The sequence below is a fragment of the Salmo trutta genome, chromosome 3, assembly GCF_901001165.1.
Source record: "Salmo trutta chromosome 3, fSalTru1.1, whole genome shotgun sequence".
In the NCBI taxonomy this organism is placed as follows: Eukaryota; Metazoa; Chordata; class Actinopteri; order Salmoniformes; family Salmonidae; genus Salmo; species Salmo trutta.
Window position 1 is genome coordinate 6,971,553 of NC_042959.1, and position 18,107 is coordinate 6,989,659.

At 43.4% G+C, this 18,107-nt stretch overlaps 1 protein-coding gene across 1 annotated transcript in view; it reads right to left on the reverse strand.

The window, feature by feature from the left end:
* Positions 1-15,574, reverse strand: part of LOC115167276 (protocadherin Fat 2) — a 78,520-nt gene extending 62,946 nt beyond the window's left edge. The window contains exons 1-3 of the mRNA XM_029721532.1: positions 15,318-15,574; positions 4,075-7,383; positions 3,156-3,467 (exon numbers count right to left, since the gene is read on the reverse strand). Of these exons, the coding sequence (XP_029577392.1) occupies positions 3,156-3,467; positions 4,075-7,366 (3,604 nt within the window). The 5' untranslated portion in view covers positions 7,367-7,383; positions 15,318-15,574. The remainder of the gene's footprint in view (positions 1-3,155; positions 3,468-4,074; positions 7,384-15,317) is intronic.
* Positions 15,575-18,107: the final 2,533 nt, after the last annotated feature.

Below are 18,107 nucleotides of genomic sequence, written 5' to 3' on the forward strand. Positions count from 1 at the left end.
CATTATTCTAAAATAGATTAAATTTTAAAAAAAATCTCATCAATCTACACACAATACTGTACACAATAATAATGACAAAGTAAAAAAATGTTTTTTAGAATTTTTTGCAAATGTATAAAAATGTATTTACATAATTACTCAGACCCTTTGCCATGAGACTCGAAATTGAGCTCAGGTGCATCCTGTTTCTATTGATCGTCCTTGAGATGTTTCTAAAACTTGATTGGGGTCCACCTGTGGAAAATTCAATTGATTGGACATGATTTGGAAAGGTACACACCTGACTATATAAGGTCCCATAGTTGACAGTGCATGTCAGAGCAAAAACCAAGCCATGAGGTCGAAGGAACTGTCCGTAGCGCTCCGAGATAGGATTGTGTCTTGGCACAGATCTGGGGAAGGGTACCAAAACATTTCTGCAGCATTGAAGGTCCCCAAAAACACAGTGGCCTCCATCATTCTTAAATGGAAGAAGTTTGGAACCACCAAGACTCTTCCTAGAGCTGGCCGCCCTGGCAAACTGAGCAATCGGGGGAGGTAACCAAGTCATGGAGGTAACCAAGGACCTGATGGTCACTCTCACAGAGCTCCAGAGTTCCTCTGTGGAGATGGGAGAACCTTCCAGAAGGACAACCATCTCTGCAGCACTCCACCAATCAGGCCTTTGTGGTAGAGTGGTCAGACAGAAGCCACTCCTCAGTAAAAGGCACATGACAGCCCGCTTGGAGTTTGCCAAAAGGCACCTAAAGACTCTCAGACCATGAGAAACAAGATTCTCTGGTCTGATGAAACCAAGATTGAACTCTTTGGACTCAATGCCAAGCGTCACATCTGGAGGAAACCTGTCACCATCCCTACGTTGAAGCATGGTGGTGGCAGCATCATGGCAGCATCATGCTGTGGGGATGTTTTTCAGCGACAGGGACAGAGACTAGTCAGGATCAAGGGATAGATCAACAGAGCAAAAAAATCTAAAAAACAGTTTTTTGCTTTGTCATTATGGGATATTGTGTGTAGATTGAAGAGGGGGAAAAAAGATTTAATCAATTTTAGAATAAGGCTGTAACGTAACACAATTTGGAAAAATTCAAGGGATCTGAATACTTTCCAAATGTAGAAGGACAAGGTCCTTATCATAGTAATGAGTTAAAGGCCCAGTGCAGTCAAAACCCTGATTTCCCTGTGGTTTCTGGTGTTCAACCTTCCCAAGTTCTCTCACGTCACCCCGCTCCTCCGCTCTCTCCACTGGCTTCCAGTTGAAGCTCGCATCCGCTACAAGACCATGGTGCTTGCCTACGGAGCTGTGAGGGGAACGGCACCTCCGTACCTTCAGGCTCTGATCAGGCCCTACACCCAAACAAGGGCACTGCGTTCATCCACCTCTGGCCTGCTCGCCTCCCTACCTCTGAGGAAGCACAGTTCCCGCTCAGCCCAGTCAAAACTGTTCGCCGCTCTGGCACCCCAATGGTGGAACAAGCTCCCTCACGATGCCAGGACAGCGGAGTCAATCACCACCTTCCGGAGACACCTGAAACCCCACCTCTTTAAGGAATACCTGGGATAGGATAAAGTAATCCTTCTAACCCCCCCCCCCCTTTAAAAGATTTAGATGCACTATTGTAAAGTGGTTGTTCTACTGGATATTATAGGTGAATGCACCAATTTGTAAGTCGCTCTGGATAAGAGCGTCTGCTAAATGACTTAAATGTAAAATGTAAATGTAAATGAATTGCACCCCCTTTTGCCCTAAGAACAGCCTCAATTCGTCAGGGCATGGAGTCTACAAGGTGTCGAAAGCATTCCACAGGAATGTTGGCCCATGTTGACACCAATGCTTCCCACAGTTGTGTCAAGTTGGCTGGATGTCCTTTGGGTGGTGGACCATTCTTGATACACATGGGAAACTATTGAGCATGAAAAACCTAGCAGCATTGTAGTTCTTGACACACTCAAACTGGGGTGCCTGGCACCTACTGCCATACCCCGTTCAAAGGCACTTAAATATTTTAACAAGTGACATCAATAAGGGATCATAGATTTCACCTGGATTCACCTGGTCGGTCTATGTCAAGGAAAGAGCAGGTGTTCCTAATGTTTTGTTCACTCAGTGTATATTTACACACTACGAGGTTGTAATAATACTGTGAAATTGTAAAAATGATGATAATACCCTTTTAGTGTTAGAGCTGTTTGAAAAGACTGCTTGAAATTTCTGCATGTTTTAGTGGGAGGAGTTTTGGCCTGCCTGGTGACATCACCAGGAAGTAAATTAGTTAATAGACTAATAAGAAAGAGAGCTGTAAACCTCTCTGCCAATAACAGCTAGTTTTCCCCTCCCCACTCAGACCACTCCCAGGCAGTCTTAGCGAAACTAACCTGTCTCTTGATTACACTGGGTGTTTCTATAAAACATCTAATCTATTGTACGTCTTCCAAGGCATTAATGGAGTGTCTTTTCAGCTTTAATCCTTTGGTGTTAGCCTGGGGGTAAGGAGACAAACACACACACACACACACAGCCCAGCAGAGATTACAAGTCGAGGACGGACAGACTTGTAGGAGCTTGCACGTAGAGCTAATCTGGTTGCAATTTGCCCTGTTTTCAAAGGCCATGCTGTGTTGCTGTGTGACAGACACTCAGCTGCAGGATGAATCTGTCAGAGATTTGGGGTTTAACTTTCTGGTTCGGCAGTTGATCTTTTACACTCACTACCCTCCCAGCTCAGACATGACTGGTTCATTTGTAAAAAAAAAAATGTTTTTAAATTGTACATTTACAGGTAGAAAATAAGTGTAGTTTAACCTTGATCTGGCTTCACGTGATGTGGCACACCCTGGGTGATGCATGTGCTCATTACTGTTGACACATGTTATAATCTACCATTTTCTATTCAACTTGAGAAACCACAAGCCGCCATGTTTTACAGCTAGTTAAACGTTATATTGAGATGTATATTTGATACACATGAACAAGAAAAATAGCAAAAATTAGATGTACATTTGACGAAACTGAATGGATGTTGTAGGTTGTCAGATATGATATGGGCACAATAGAGCAGCCTGCATTTCCTCAAAGGTGTTAGACTAATGATGCAGAAATAAAAACACTTTAAAATCACATCGATCCGTGTTTCCTTGTGAAATGTGTCAGTTACCTGTCTTGGGGTTGATGGTGAAATACATCTGTGATGACTCCAACAGCTGGAAGGTGAGTTTCCCCACAGAGGAGCTGTCCACATCAGTAGCAGTGACCTGAAGCACTGACTTGTCTTTAGGCATGTTTTCCAGGACGGAGCCGAAGTAGACTGGCTGGGACACCTGGGGAGGGTTATCATTGATATCCAGGACTTCCACAAATATGTCTGTCCAGGTCACTAGAGGGATGGTGCCAAGGTCTTTGGCATAGACCGACAGCCAGTAATGTGGGACGGCCTCACGGTCCAACGTCTCAGCCGTGCGGATTACTCCTGCAAAACAGAAGGAGAAATCGTTTATAATGTCATCCATCTGTATTTGTAATTTTTTTGCTGACAGGTGTGGTGGTGAACAACTTGGATAGTTAAATCATCTAGGTTTACACCCAAAAAAGTTGTTATTTGGTTAAAACTGGAGGATACGCTATCAAAATCTAAAAGATTATAAGTAGGAGTAAGATTTTGAAAGGGAGGCCATGTGTATCAGTGCAGGTATTCAGCACCACAATGACACAGCATTGTCTATTTCTATTTCTCTATCTAATTGTCCAACAGGAGGGAACCATGCTAATGGAATGTGATACTCTGTGAGGTCACAGGCTATCCTCTGTAAAGTAGCCAGTATGTAGGAACAGGTCCCAAGCAGCCTCAGGTTATTTTAACATTGCACATCCATTTTCATTTTTTTCTTTTTACTAAAGTCTTTATCAACTGTCATCCCACTTCTCATCTACTGTAACAGCAACACATTCATGCTAAAGAAAATTATATCAAAAAGGGGGAATTTTTACTGTTATCACACACAAAAACAAACACAAACACACACACACAAAAACAAATCCAAAAACACACCCAAACACACACACACACCCACATTTACCTGTTTCCTCATCGATCATGAAAACTCCCAGGCCAGATCCATCGTGAATGTGATACCTGACGACTCCGTCTTTCCCCAGGTCCCTATCTGCTGCTGTCAGTGTGAACACTGAGGTTCCCACAGGAGCGTCCTCCATCACTGAGGCCTCATGGACAAACATGGAGAAGACCGGCTTATTCAGGTTCTCATTCACATCCAGGACCTCCACCTCGATGAAACAGGAGGAGGAGAGTGACCAAGGAAGACCATGGTCAATTGCTTGAACCGTCAGGTTGTAAGACTGTCTCCTCTCGAAGTCCAGTTCTTTCTCAAGGGTTAGAGATCCCGTCGACGCGTCCAGAAAAAAGGCCCCGTTTTCACTGTTCTTCAGGTTGTAGCTGATCTGTCCAGCGCTGCGCAGGTCTAAGTCGTAGCTCTCGACCCACAGTAGCACTGTCCCCAAGGGAAAGTCCTCAGGGACTTTGATGTTGTAGATCTTGGGGACGAACTTGGGAGGATTGTCGTTGATGTCCTCCAACACAACCACCAGATCGGTCAAAGAGAAGAGCTGTGGGTCTTTTTTAGACTGATCTCTAGCCTCTACCTTCAGGTCATGTCTGGGAAAGGCTTCTCTGTCTAAACGACCAGACACCTTCACTTTTCCAGTGAGTTCATTGATCTCGAACAGATTGGTTAGCGTTAGCATCGAATATAGGATGTTTCCATTGCCCTCAGAGTCTAAATCTGTTGCGTGCACTTGGAATATCGTTGTGTCAACCTCTGTGTTCTCTGGGATGTGCACGACATACCTGGATTGGTTGAATACTGGTCGGTTGTCGTTAACATCCAATAGATTCACAGCAAGAAATTTCCATGCAGAGGTTTGTGGGCTTCCTAAATCATAGACAGTTACGTTCAAAATGTAGAACTCTTTGGTTTCTCGGTCTAAAGGACACATAAGCTGAAGCTCCCCAGACCAAATACCAATGGAGAAACACCCGTCTTCATTTCCACTTGAGATGGCGTACACAAGCTTGCTGTTGAATCCGGTGTCATTATCTGAAGCCTTGAAGTGAAGGATAGTAGAATTTAAAGGGAAGTCCTCTCTGATGTCAATAGTACTCGGGATGCCAGAGTTGAACTTAGGAGAGTGGCGGTTGATGATATGAACGTCCGAGAAGGATTCTTCATCCTGGACAGTCAACACTGGCTTTATGGATTCTATCAGTTTGTCTGTGAGCCGTTTGAAAATCCCAGTCTCCTGACAACTGACTGTGGCTTCAATGCTCTGGTTGAAAACAGTAACCGTAACAACAGAGGGATCGGAGTTATGTTTACCGTCGGTTGCTGTGATTCTGAGTCTGAACGAAGGTAATTCAGTCTCTATCGAAACTGTAGGTATCTGTCTGATCAGTGTAATGACTCCTGATACAGCGTCGATGTCAAACAGTTGTTGGTCATTCCCTGACTCGATCACATATCTGAGCTGTTGTAGTTCATCCAGGTCAACAGCAGACAGCTCTGCGATTGGCTCTCCCACTGCTAAATCTACAGGTATGGTGGCGTTGCATCCCACCTGCTCAAACAGAGGGGTGTTGTCGTTGACGTTGCTCATGGTGATCGTCACAGCGCATTCAGAAACATGACTGAAGGGACTGCCGCTGTCCGAAGCCCACACTCTGAGATGATACCACCTCTTCATCAACTCATAGTCCAGATCCTCAGATGTAGAGATCACTCCACTGATTGGGTCTATTGTGAATGGGGAAGGAGCTGAGTTGGCTATGGCATAGGTCACGAAGCCATTTCGACCCCTGTCCACGTCTATTGCAGAGACTGTTAGAACGCTGCTGCCTATAGGTACGTTCTCTGGTAGTGTGGCTTGGTATAAGGGCTTGGTGAACATGGGGGGGTTGTCATTTTCGTCAGTTATCTCAACGACTATATGAGTCTCGGCTTCACCGTGATTCGCTATCACGTCGAATTCATAACGAGACTTTTTCTCAAATTCAAAGGACTCAGAGGTAACAAGTATGCCTGTTTTGGGGTTAATCTTAAATTTGGAGCTATCAGAGTTACTTTTAATGTGGTATGTAACATTCAAATGTGCTGGACTCACACTAACTCTGATCACATGTGTTTTTGGTGGTGAAAACTCACTTAGTGTGAGAATGTAAATGTCTTCCAGAAAGCGAAACAGGCTTTGTTTATATGGAGGGATATGGATTTCTGAAACTGGAGAAACTAAAGGTGGACTGCTCTTGTCTTTAGCTTGGAGGGAGAGGTTAAATCCAAATGGGCTCTGAGACCAGTTCACCCACTTGGTGGAGACCACTTGGAATCCATTGCGTTGCAGGCTGGATGGAATAATCTCAAAATACCTCTGTGGATCCCCACCAACAATACTAACAGACTCAACTGGCTTTACACCCGACTCTATACGGACATCAATAGTTATCTTCTCATCTTCGTCCTTCTGAGCTAGGACAACCAAGAGAGGTTTGATAATGGGGGCGGTTGAAGAGACCTTTTCTATGGTCACTGTAACCCTGGCCACGTTGCCAAACTTATGAACCCCAGATATCTTCTTGGTCCTGTCCTCGGCTAATACAGTGAGATCGTATGTTTCTGCTCGGCTGTGGTTCAGTCTCTTGACGAGGCTGATGGCGCCTGAGAAAGGATCAACGGCGAACGGATGGGCTCTACTCGTAAAGGAGTAATAGAACTCAGCGTTGCAGCCAATATCCGCGTCCGTCGCACTGACCCTGACCACGCCGGACTTCAACGGAGCGTCTTCCCTGATGACTACGTTGTATGAGGCTGGGTAGAAGAGCGGTTTCAGATCATTGGTATCAAGCACCTGAACCAATACCTTGGTCCTGGCCTGGAAGTCGTAAGTGATTTCAGTGGCTTCAATGGTGAGAGTATAACTGTCTCTTACTTCCCTGTTTAGTGATGCAGAAATACTGCTTCGCGTTTTGATTCGCAGGATGCAGAAATCCCCTACTCTGACCTCCTCCGCTTTGAATAGGCCGTCGTCGTCTCCAGAGACGAGTTTGAACTTGATGTCCCAGAAAGGATCGGTCACTACGATGCCCATCTTGATGGGACTCTCCACAGCAGTCCTGGGGGCTGAGTTCTCATTAATGGTGGCATTGTAGAGATGATAAGTGAACCTCATGGGAGAGCTGTCCTTTCCAAGCTCCTTTCCCAAGCGCCAATTGTGGTTCTCGTTACTTGCTACTAGGTTTAGAAAGACTGCTACCACTAAGAGTAGTGTACTTGTGTCTGTTGTAACCATCTTCACTGTCATCAGCAGGATCCTCAGCGCTGAGAGAGAGAGAGAGAGAGAGAGAGAGAGAGAGAGAGAGAGAGAGAGCGAGAAAAAGAGGGACAGTTTTAGTTCATATGCCAGGAACAAATATACATATTTTTTATTTATTTTTATTTTATCAATGCAGTATATAGTTCAATAACTCATGTATAAGTACATACATAATACAGCTCTTTGACCAGATTGTGAACATATCAGTCATTTCCCTAGTACCTGTTCCTGTCTGAACAATACAATGTGAGCGTTAAACACCCAATGACACAGCACCACAGTGAAAGCCTGCTGTGAGGAATTTGTCTCCTGTTCTAACATGCCTTGGCCAAAGCAAAGCAATACATTGTTCGAAGACAAGAAACAGCCTCAGAGCAGCATTAGACAGGTGGTGCCTTTCCCCCCCATGGCATTATTCTTTTCTCTTGAGTGCAACAACTGATAATTAAATCATTATAATAAAGCATTTGTCAACATGTGTTAATAAAACAGGATTTGTTGCATGATGACAGGCCTTCCCTGTAGCTCAGTTGGTAGAGCATGGTGTTTGCAATGCCAGGGTTGTGGGTTCGATTCCCACGGGGGGCCAGTACAAAAAAAAAATAATAATGAAATGAAATGTAACGTATGCATTCACTACTGTAAGTCGCTCTGGATAAGAGCGTCTGCTAAATGACTAAAATGCAAATGTAAAATGTAATCAAACAGGATTTGTTACGTGATGACAGGTATTAAACAGCGTTTGTTACGCGGTGACAGGTATAAAACAGGGTTTGTTGCATGGTGACAGGTATTAAACAGGGTTTGTTACGTGACGACAGGTATTAAACAGGGTTTGTTGCATGGTGACAGGTATTAAACAGGGTTTGTTGCATGGTGACAGGTATTAAACAGGGTTTGTTGCATGGTGACAGGTATTTAAACAGGGTTTGTTGCATGGTGACAGGTATTAAACAGGGTTTAGGTAAGGCATGGTGACAGGTATTAAACAGGTTTGTTGCATGGTGACAGGTATTAAACAGGGTTTGTTGCATGGTGACAGGTATTAAACAGGGTTTGTTGCATGGTGACAGGTATTAAACAGGGTTTGTTGCATGGTGACAGGTATTAAACAGGGTTTGTTGCATGGTGACAGGTATTAAACAGGGTTTGTTGCATGGTGACAGGTATTAACAGGGTTTGTTGCATGGTGACAGGTATTAAACAGGGTTTGTTGCAGTGGTGACAGGTATTAAACAGGGTTTGTTGCATGGTGACAGGTATTAAACAGGGTTTGTTGCATGGTGACAGGTATTAAACAGGGTTTGTTGCATGGTGACAGGTATTAAACAGGGTTTGTTACGTGGTGACAGGTATTAAACAGGGTTTGTTGCATGGTGACAGGTATTAAACAGGGTTTGTTGCATGGTGACAGGTATTAAACAGGGTTTGTTGCGTGGTGACAGGTATTAAACAGGGTTTGTTACGTGGTGACAGGTATTAAACAGGGTTTGTTGCATGGTGACAGGTTTAAAACAGGGTTTGTTGCATGGTGACAGGTTTAAAACAGTGTTTGTTGCATGGTGACAGGTTTAAAACAGGGTTTGTTGCATGGTGACAGGTATTAAACAGGGTTTGTTGCATGGTGACAGGTATTAAACAGGGTTTGTTGCATGGTGACAGGTATTAAACAGGGTTTGTTGCATGGTGACAGGTATTAAACAGGGTTTGTTGCATGGTGACAGGTATTAAACAGGGTTTGTTGCATGGTGACAGGTATTAAACAGGGTTTGGTGGGTTGTCACCACTTTTATCCAAACGTAAATATTGTGACTGTTCGTCTCTGTTCTGAGCTGTCTTCTGCTCAGCGTAGGCTGCTCAGCGTAGGCTGCTCAGCGTAGGCTGCTCAGCGTAGGCTGTTCAGACATTAACCTTTTACTCTTAAATGTAAACAACTTTAAAGCTCAAAAATTCATAAGACTGATAGTGGAATATATACAGTACGGACACTTTTCTCTACTGGATAACAATAAGTTATACATTTGCCAATAAAAACGAAGACTTCAAATATTCAAATTAGTAGGATTATATCCACAACTGTAAATAAATCAAAGGTTAAGTTCTTAAGGTTAAATGCTAAATCTTAAATCTTAAGGTTAAATGTTCTCATTCTTAATGCTGTATCTGGCTACAATAAAGACTCCAGTATTCCTGCATGGTGATTTTATCTTCTCTCGGCACTTTGAATGACCAGAGTTGACGTTTACCAGCTCCATGACTGCTACCTTTTCATTTCTCTAACATCTGAAGATTACCGGAGATGTCAGAGAGATCTGGAGTGAGAGGAACGCTTATGCTGTTCCTTGAAAACTTACATACCTCTCACTCTTTTACTGTAGCTATGAACAAATGATTGTTTATATAACTAACCTTTCACTTCATAGTGTGTCAACCAGTGGAGGCTCCTCAGAGGAGGAAGGGGAGGACCATCCTCCTTAGTGAATGTCATAAAAATAGTGAAACATTTAAAACATTTTTAGATAAAACTATACTAAATATATACACGTCACCAAATAACAGAATAAAACACAGTTTTGCAATGAAGGTCTGCAGTAGCACTCTGTAGGGTAGCAGCATGGTGTAGCCTGAGGACATCTAGTTTCTGTCCTCCTCTGGGAACACTGACTTCAATACAAAAGCTAAGAGACTCATAGTTCTCACCCCCTTCCATATACATATACTGTAATTATGACAACTTCCGGAGGACATCCTCCAATGTATCAGAGCTCTTGCAGCATGAACTGACATGTTGTCCACCTAATCAAAGGATCAGGGCCTGGTTGCATAAAACACCTTAAGTACATTTTCCCCTTATCTTTTCCCTTAATGTTTCCTTAACTTTAATTCAGTTGCACAAAACATTTGAAGGCGAATTTCCCCCTTAAATGAAGTGAACAAGTTCAGGGTGCCCATGAGGTCCCTTAAGTGCTTCAGTTTGGATATCAATGTAAACAACATTTGTAGAGGTGAATGTTGCTTTCTTCTATGCTGGTTTTAAAAGTAAAACATCCACCAGCAAGCTAGCTAAACAATGGAAGGTGCACAGTCCGTGGCTACAAAGCTAGCTAGCTGTCTACTCTGTAAGTTAGCTTGACGTGCTAGAAAGTAATCGAAACAAGTTGAGAAAAAAGTAACTATAATAAACATGTTTTAATATCTTCTGAATCAATTTGTTTCTTCTGTCTAGAATGTAGAAGTTGTATTTTTCTATCTCTAAATAAATGTGATCTCTGACAAGAAGTTCATTCAGTGAACCAGGTTGTCTCTATGGTAACCAGAGACTCTTTCTGCTTACATGCTTTCAAACTACCGTAAAACATTACCTACATAAGAAAATGTGTGAGGGGCTCTATGCAACACCCTTAAAACATTCCCTTAGGTAACGGGACACTTTTCCTTATTATAAACTGGGTGGTTTGAGCCCTGAATGCTGATTGGCTGACAGCCGTGGTATATCAGATCGTATACCATGGGTAGGAGAAAAAGATTTATTTTTACTGCTCTAATTACGTTTATAATCACTGACTGCCTGATTATAAATGTAGATATCCATTTTCCTTCTTAATTATTTGATACTATTATCTCTTATTCTTATCCGTATTTTTTGAAACTGCACTGTCGGTTAGGGGCTCGTAAGTAAGTATTTCACTGTGGTCAAACGTAGTGCGCTACGTAGGGAACAGGAGTTTAACCATTTAATTTCCAGATGTTGGGGTTAAAAGGAAATGTTTGTCTTATAAACAGCTGGCTGGCAGTGCTGTGCTGCTGGGAGGGTAAGATCCTCAGGGAGTCAGTGATAACTGAGGTCTGTCTGCTGTTAGCTGTGGGATGTTCACCTGTTCATGTTCCTGTGTGTTCCTGCCTGTCTTCCTCCTGTGTGTGTGTGTGTGTGTTCCTGTCTGTCCTCCTCCTCCTCATTCAACCCCCGCAGTCATGACCTGTAGGTACACGCTCAGCCATGCTGCTCAGAACAGATCTTCACAGATCACATTTCAACATCACTTGTAAAGGTATTTATTTGGGGCAAAGTTGGCAGCATTTTTTAGCGATGATTTATACCTGCTCATTGATCTCTCCCTCTCTCTTTTTCCCTCTCTCTTACTCTCTCTCTCTTGCACCCTCCCTCTATCTCTCTCTCTCCTCTCTCCCTCTCTCTTTTTCCCTCTCTCTTACTCTCTCTCTCACCCCCTCCCTCTCTCTCTCTCTCTCGCCCCCTCCCTCTAACTCTCTCTCTAGCCTCTCTTTCCCCTCTCTCTCTCTCTCTCTCTCTCTCTCTCTTCTCTCTCTCTGTCTCTCTCTCTCTTCCTCTGTTTTACTATTTTTCTCTGTGAAATGTTATATTGCCTTAAGGCTCTATTCAATCTGTATTGTGGATGTTCAGCGCTAAAGCGAAAATTAAAATGTGAAGGCAATGTTCACATGTTAGCGGAGACTGCACTTACAGTAAACGCTGCATATGTCGGCTCAATCAGAAATGACCTTTGAATTTCTATTGTGCAACCTGTAACGCTTCAGCCATTCAGATTGAAAAGAGCCCTAAACTAAGTGTGCAAAGCACAGGATAAAACTAATCTGTGAGGTCTAATCTCTGAGGTCTAATCTGTGAGGTCTAATCTGTGAGGTCTAATCTGTGAGATCTAAACTGTGAGATCCAATCTGTGAGGTCTAATCTGTGGGATCTAATCTGTGAGCCCCTGATTTTTTTCACACTAAAATTACTGGTGTAAACATTTATTTTGATAATTTGTCTACCAATCCGTGAGGGTTCCTTATTCCCCATTTATATAGTAGAGTTGATGTGAATCTCTCCCCACAATCATCACCAGGCCTTCTACAATCATCATCATCATCATCAGGCCTTCTACAATCATCTTCATCATCAGGCCTTCTACAATCATCATCATCATCATCATCAGGCCTTCTACAATCATCACCAGGCCTTCTACAATCATCATCATCATCATCACCAGGCCTTCTACAATCATCACCAGGCCTTCTACAATCATCACCAGGCCTTCTACAATCATCATCATCACCAGGCCTTCTACAATCATCATCATCATCATCACCAGGCCTTCTACAATCATCACCAGGCCTTCTACAATCATCATCATCACCAGGCCTTCTACAATCATCATCATCATCATCATCATCATCAGGCCTTCTACAATCATCATCATCATCACCAGGCCTTCTACAATCATCATCATCACCAGGCCTTCTACAATCATCATCATCACCAGGCCTTCTACAATCATCATCATCATCATCAGGCCTTCTACAATCATCATCATCACCAGGCCTTATACAATCATCATCATCACCAGGCCTTCTACAATCATCACCAGGCCTTCTACAATCATCACCAGGCCTTCTACAATCATCATCATCATCAGGCCTTCTACAATCATCATCATCACCATCAGGCCTTCTACAATCATCATCATCATCATCATCATCATCATCACCATCAGACCTTCTACAATCATCATCATCACCATCAGGCCTTCTATTATAAACATCAAGATGTGTGGTTAGAAACTAGCTATGAGTCAACATGTCGTCCCACCATCAGTCATGCAGGAAATAAATGAATACCTACATGCATGTTTCTGATGGAAATTCCACTGTGCATTTATGTACATACCTCTATTACAGCTTTGTACTGTGTCTGCCAGGCAACCAGGCTGCTTTGGAACTACATTCTGGCAATTATGAATTCCTTATCCTACTAAATCTTTTCTCAAGTATAACACTTAATGTGAAGTGTTGTTGATTATGGTTATTCTAGAACACAATAAGCACAGCTCACAGTATAATGTATTTCATTATTCAGTATATTGGCTCAACTTTATCAAATGGGGAAGTGGCCAAATGTTCAAGCACAACCTATTTGTGGACTTAGAAAGTAGTTCAGCAGCAGTCAGCCTAAGTTATTCCATAGACCACTACTCTGAACAATGACCCTTTCTGGATCAGTGAGTTACCCCCACACCCAGTATCTTTGGACATCATCCGTTAGTTACGTCTCCCCCCCGGTATCTCTGGATATCATCCGTTAGTTACATCTCCCACCCGGTATCTCTGGATATCATCCGTTAGTTACATCTCCCACCCGGTATCTCTGAACATCATCCGTTAGTTACATCTCCCCCCCAGTATCTCTGGACACCATCCGTTAGCTACATCTCCCCCCCGGTATCTCTGGACATCATCCGTTAGTTACCTCCCCACACCCTGTGCCACAGGCAGATCAATTAACTAAATGACTGGGAGTGGACCAGTCAAATGTCTTCAGTCTAATGTAGTGCGTCACACCTACACATACCTATCTATTGGTAAACCTCCCCTCGCTGTAACATCACTGTGAAGGTTATTCCAGGTTCAGGAATGTGATGTACAACAGGCACTCATCAACTCCTAGATCTTTAGAGCAACAAAAAAGCACTCATTTGTTCAGGCATGCAGGAATATGAACGGGAGGTAAAATGGGAAGACAGGGAAGTCTCCGTAATGGAAATGGATGTGAGGGCTTTCAGGAGGTTATCTGATGGGCCATCCGTCTGTCATAGCTACTTAAGTTAAAAAGTTCAGACCGTCAACTTCTCACAGATTATCACAGGTGGTACGTTGGTAGAGCGTGGTGTTTGCAATGCCAGGGTTGTGGGTTGGATTCTCACAAGGGAACCAGTACGCATGTATTTCAAATCAAATCCAATTTTATTTGTCACATACACGTGGTTAGCAGATGTTAATGTGAGTGTAGCGAAATGCTTGTGCTTCTAGTTCCGACCGTGCAGTAATATCTAACAAGTAATATAACCATTTCACAACAACTACCTTATACACACAAGTGTAAAGGAATGAATAAGAATATGTACATATAAATATATGGATGAGCGATGGCCGAGCGGCATAGGCAAGATGCAGTAGATGGTATAGAGTACAGTATATATTTATTTATTATGCACTACTACTGTAAGTCGCTCTGGATAAGAGTGACTGCTGAATGAGCATCTGTTTTAATGTAAAGTATTAGAGTTAACACATCTCAGTGACAGAAACCAATTGATCCTACTGGGGACAAATTAAGCCACTCTTGGAAAGCTGTTTTTTCTTCAGTAAACAGGGGTCAACTAGGGTAGACAGAAGGAGAAACAACTCAGCAACAACTTATGAACAAAGCAACTTTATATCGAGAGTACTTGAATAATGATTTATTTTTTAAATGAAAAACTAGGGATTTCCTCCACGAACAAGTGTAGCTCAATCCATGCATATTTCACAGCAATTACGTATCTCCTGCACAATGTATACATACAAAACTACAGAAAACTGCTTATAGTGAAATGAAATAGTCCCAAATAGTGCACTAAATGCAAACTGTTACCACATTGTGACATACCCTAAGCCATGCCCAGACATGACGGCACTCAGGATCAACAGTACGTTCACTGTAAGTCACTTGGTAACACTTTGATGAATAATCCTTATTAACTGCATATACATGTTTAGAATAACTTTTGAATGCGTTAGAAATCATTAAAACATGTTAGAAATTCTTAAGACTTTAAGATTTGTAAGGCTAAATGCTTAGAAATGTCAAAAACCTCAGTAGCTAAAGTTAAGCTAGCATCAGTCAACACTGACATGACAGAACAAAAACTTAACCAAGGTCCTCTGAGTTGACCCCTTCTAAAACAACCTGTAACTAGGCAAGTCAGTTAAGAACAAATTCTTATTCACAATGACAGCCTAGGAACAGTGGGTTAACAGCCTTGTTCAGGGGGAGAATGACAGACTTGTACCTTGTCAACTCTGGGATTCAATCTAGCAACCTTTGGGTTACTGGCCCAACGCTCTAACCACTAGGCTACCTGCCGTTGTAGTGTTAACTTACCCAAGGTCCTCTGAGTTAAGCCCTTCTTTTTATTTTCCTCTTACGCTGTAGGGATTTTACAGATCCAGCAAAACGAGAGTGACACGCACTGTTCTTCTTCCATCTCATGGGAATCCCAAAAACCACACGTGCAGTATTGTAAACTCCATCCGTGTCAGTAGCTAGCTAGTGTTACTCACTCCGTTCCACTCAGGAGCTTTGCAGTAGAGTAGAAAGACACTCCTAGTACCCTGAGGAACTCCATGGTCCCCTCCCACTTCTCCCACTGTCTCCTCCCTCCCTCACACACACATACACCACACACACACACTTACACACCACACACACACACTTACACACCACACACTCACACACACATACACCAAACACACATACACTTACACACCACACACACACACACACACACACCCACGGGTGCCTGTGCACAGATTGTGGGCTGGGTTTTTTTCATGTTGGCCTGCTGGGCTGGGGCCAGAGAAGAGCTCAGTACTCTCAGGGTGTGTATTGAAACACTTGTTGTTGGTGTGCCTGTCCTGTTTGGATAGTCTAACTCGCAGGTTTGGGAAATCAAATCCTGTCTTACTCTGGTCAGCTAATTGCCTAACCACCATCAAGCAACGTTATGGACTAAATGTTCAAATGTTCAAATCCTGTTGCTGGTCAAAATAAGATCCCAATGAATTAAGTGTCACCAATAGTATTATATTTAATTCATTTAACCTTTACTTAACTAGGCAGTAGACGTGAATCTATCAAACACTGAGAGACATTTAGCAGGATCATTTATGACAGTATGGCTAAACATTAGCTCTCTGTGGGCTGTAGTGCTGTAGTGCTGCTGTAATGCTGTAGTGCTGTAGTGCTGTAGTGCTGTAGTGATGTAGTGCTGTAGTGATGTAGTGCTGCTGTAGTGCTGTAGTGCTGTAGTGATGTAGTGCTACTGTAGTGCTGTAGTGCTGTAGCGCTGTAGCGCTGTAGTGCTACTGTAGTGATGTAGTGCTGTAGTGCTGCTGTAGTGCTGTAGCGCTGTAGTGCTGTAGTGATGTAGTGCTGTAGTGCTGTAGTGCTGTAGTGATGTAGTGCTGTAGTGCTGTAGTGCTGTAGTGCTGTAGTGATGTAGTGATGTAGTGCTGCTGTAGGGCTGTAGGGTTGTAGTGCTGCTGTAGGGCTGTAGTGATGTAGTGCTACTGTAGTGCTGTAGTGATGTAGTGCTACTGTAGTGCTGTAGTGCTGTAGTGCTGTAGTGCTGTAGTGATGTAGTGCTACTGTAGTGCTGTAGTGCTGTAGTGATGTAGTGATGTAGTGCTGCTGTAGGGCTGTAGGGCTGTAGTGCTGTAGTGCTGTAGTGCTACTGTAGTGCTGTAGTGCTGCTGTAGTGCTGTAGGGCTGTAGTGCTACTGTAGTGCTACAGTGCTGTAATACTTACACACCACACACACACACACACACACACACACCCACGGGTGCCTGTGCACAGATTGTGGGCTGGGTTTTTTTCATGTTGGCCTGCTGGGCTGGGGCCAGAGAAGAGCTCAGTACTCTCAGGGTGTGTATTGAAACACTTGTTGTTGGTGTGCCTGTCCTGTTTGGATAGTCTAACTCGCAGGTTTGGGAAATCAAATCCTGTCTTACTCTGGTCAGCTAATTGCCTAACCACCATCAAGCAACGTTATGGACTAAATGTTCAAATGTTCAAATCCTGTTGCTGGTCAAAATAAGATCCCAATGAATTAAGTGTCACCAATAGTATTATATTTGATTCATTTAACCTTTTACTTAACTAGGCAGTAGACGTGAATCTATCAAACACTGAGAGACATTTAGCAGGATCATTTATGACAGTATGGCTAAACATTAGCTCTCTGTGGGCTGTAGCGCTGTAGTGCTGCTGTAATGCTGTAGTGATGTAGTGATGTAGCGCTGTAGTGCTGCTGTAGTGCTGTAGTGCTGTAGTAGTGCTGTAGCGCTGTAGTAGTGCTGTAGCGCTGTAGCGCTGTAGTGCTGTAGCGCTGTAGCGATGTAGTGATGTAGTGCTGTAGTGCTGCTGTAGTGCTGTAGTAGTGCTGTAGCGCTGTAGTGCTGTAGCGCTGTAGTGCTGTAGTGATGTAGTGCTGCTGTAGTGCTGTAGTGCTGTAGTGCTGTAGGGATGTAGTGCTGTAGTGCTGCAGTGCTGTAGTGCTGCTGTAGTGCTGTAGTGCTGCAGTGCTGTAGTGCTGTAGTGCTGTAGTGCTGTAGTGATGTAGTGCTGTAGTGCTGCAGTGCTGTAGTGCTGCTGTAGTGCTGTAGTGCTGCAGTGCTGTAGCGCTGTAGCGCTGTAGTGATGTAGTGCTGTAGTGCTGTAGTGCTGTAGCGCTGTAGCGCTGTAAAGCTGTAGTGCTGTAGTGCTGCTGTAGCGCTGTAGTGCTGCTGTAGTGCTGTAGTGCTGTAGCGCTGTAGTGCTGTAGTGATGTAGTGCTGCTGTAGTGCTGTAGTGCTGTAGTGCTGCTGTAGTGATGTAGTGCTGTAGTGCTGTAGTGCTGTAGTGATGTAGTGCTGTAGTGCTGTAGTGCTGCTGTAGTGATGTAGTGCTGTAGTGCTGCTGTAGTGCGGTAGTGCGGTAGTGCTGCTGTAGTGTTGTAGTGCTGTAGTGCTACTGTAGTGCTGTAATACTGTAGTGCTGTAGTGCTGTAATACTGTAGTGCTGTAATACTGTAGTGCTGCTGTAGTGCTGTAGTGCTACTGTAGTGCTGTAATACTGTAGTGCTGTAATACTGTACTGCTACTGTAGTGCTGTAATACTGTAGTGCTGTA